This window comes from Apaloderma vittatum, unplaced genomic scaffold, assembly GCF_000703405.1.
Source record: "Apaloderma vittatum isolate BGI_N311 unplaced genomic scaffold, ASM70340v1 scaffold30207, whole genome shotgun sequence".
Classification (NCBI taxonomy): Eukaryota; Metazoa; Chordata; class Aves; order Trogoniformes; family Trogonidae; genus Apaloderma; species Apaloderma vittatum.
In genome coordinates, this window is record NW_009725038.1 from 4,462 (window position 1) to 5,910 (window position 1,449).

At 52.2% G+C, this 1,449-nt stretch overlaps 1 protein-coding gene across 1 annotated transcript in view; it reads right to left on the bottom strand.

Moving 5' to 3' along the window:
- TAF12 (TAF12 RNA polymerase II, TATA box binding protein (TBP)-associated factor, 20kDa) overlaps positions 1 to 975 on the bottom strand; it is a 5,124-nt gene extending 4,149 nt beyond the window's left edge. Inside the window, exon 1 of the mRNA XM_009872761.1 lies at positions 830 to 975. Coding sequence (XP_009871063.1) covers positions 830 to 898 — 69 coding nt within the window. The 5' untranslated portion in view covers positions 899 to 975. The remainder of the gene's footprint in view (positions 1 to 829) is intronic.
- Between the last annotated feature and the right edge of the window lie 474 nt (positions 976 to 1,449).

Sequence of the window (1,449 nt, forward strand, 5' to 3'; positions counted from 1 at the left end):
GGAGCGGCTGCTGAGAGCAGCCGCCTCTTCTGAAAAGCCCCACGCGTCACCGGGTGAGCTCGCTTCGACAGAAGAAAAGTTTGTTTAAACAGCTTCAGAGCACGTTCACGTACAAAGCAACCAAGGGAGCATCTGCTGCCAGAGCCACAAAGAAGTATTTCCCCATCCTCAGCGCAAGCTTTGTTAGTTTGGGTTAATTCACACCAAAACACAAAAGAGAAATCACGCGGCAGCACTTGGACACGGCGGCTTCAGCGCTTTGCTCCGCGGCACGCTCGTGCTCGCCGCTGTGCTCCAGACACTGCGCCCTCTGAGGAGGGTTTATATCCAAGATGTATTTCTGCGGCACCCTCGGCAAGTTTCTAGCTCAGTTTTAACTGAATTAGCGATGGAAAACCGTGACATTCACACTCTGAAAGCCCTCAGGTGGCATTTCTGGATGAGAAGCTCCGCGTGCTGATCCTGCTTTTGGCTGAGGCTGGTCTTGGGCTCTAGAAATCCACAAAGCAGGAATTCTCACCCACCATGCAGAGGAGAAAGCTCCAAAATCCTTGGGCAGGAAGCACTTTATTAGCATAAAGTCACCTCGTTCCTTTATTTCCAGATCTTATCGTGCCCTCTGCATGCTGTTACAGAACCACAGAATGTTCAGAGCTGGAAGGGACCTCGAAAGATCATCTAGTCCAACCCCCCTGCCAGAGCAGGATCACCCAGAGTAGGTTAAGATCCTCCTGTTAAGATCCCTCGAACACAAAACCAACGGGATGCAGAGGTGCCCAGGACAAACCCCACATGCCAGCACGGTGGCAAGCCCCAGCGGTTTACTTACAGCTATCTGAGTGTCTACATCTTTAATTACATCCGCGACCGCTGTGGGGCCGGCGAACGGAGAGGCCATTTCCCAAAGCCTTCCCGGTACGTCGGCAGTCAGCGTTAACCTACTATTCTCGTTTCCTCCTCTTCCACGTAACTCTCCTTCCTACAGGAATACCAGATATTTTTCGTGTCACCTGCTCCCGCATGAGAGGAAACCACTTTGCACAAGAGAGTGTGATATCAGGAGATATCACACGAGGCCACGGGGGACGAGGCGTCTTCCAGGGGTCCTGAAGTGGGAGCAGAAATTTGGCCAAATTCCACTTTTCTGCCAGAAGACAGAGCATCCCGGTATCCGCCATCAGCGCAGACTCCTGCAACAGCAGCTTCCCTCGGCGGCAAGGAATAGGGGTGGGAGCTGCAATTAGCGTCGCTGACTCGTTAAGGACCGGTGCCACAGCGCAGGGTCACACCTGTACATAAAAGCCTCCCTGGAGCACTTCAGGAGCTCCCGCTTCCATTAAGACATCGCAATTTTCACCAGATATTTGAACGGCTGCACGCTCCGGGCGTCTCTTTATTGTTAATAGAGAAAAGTGGGTAAGTTCTTGGGGTTTTAGTTATCATAAACGC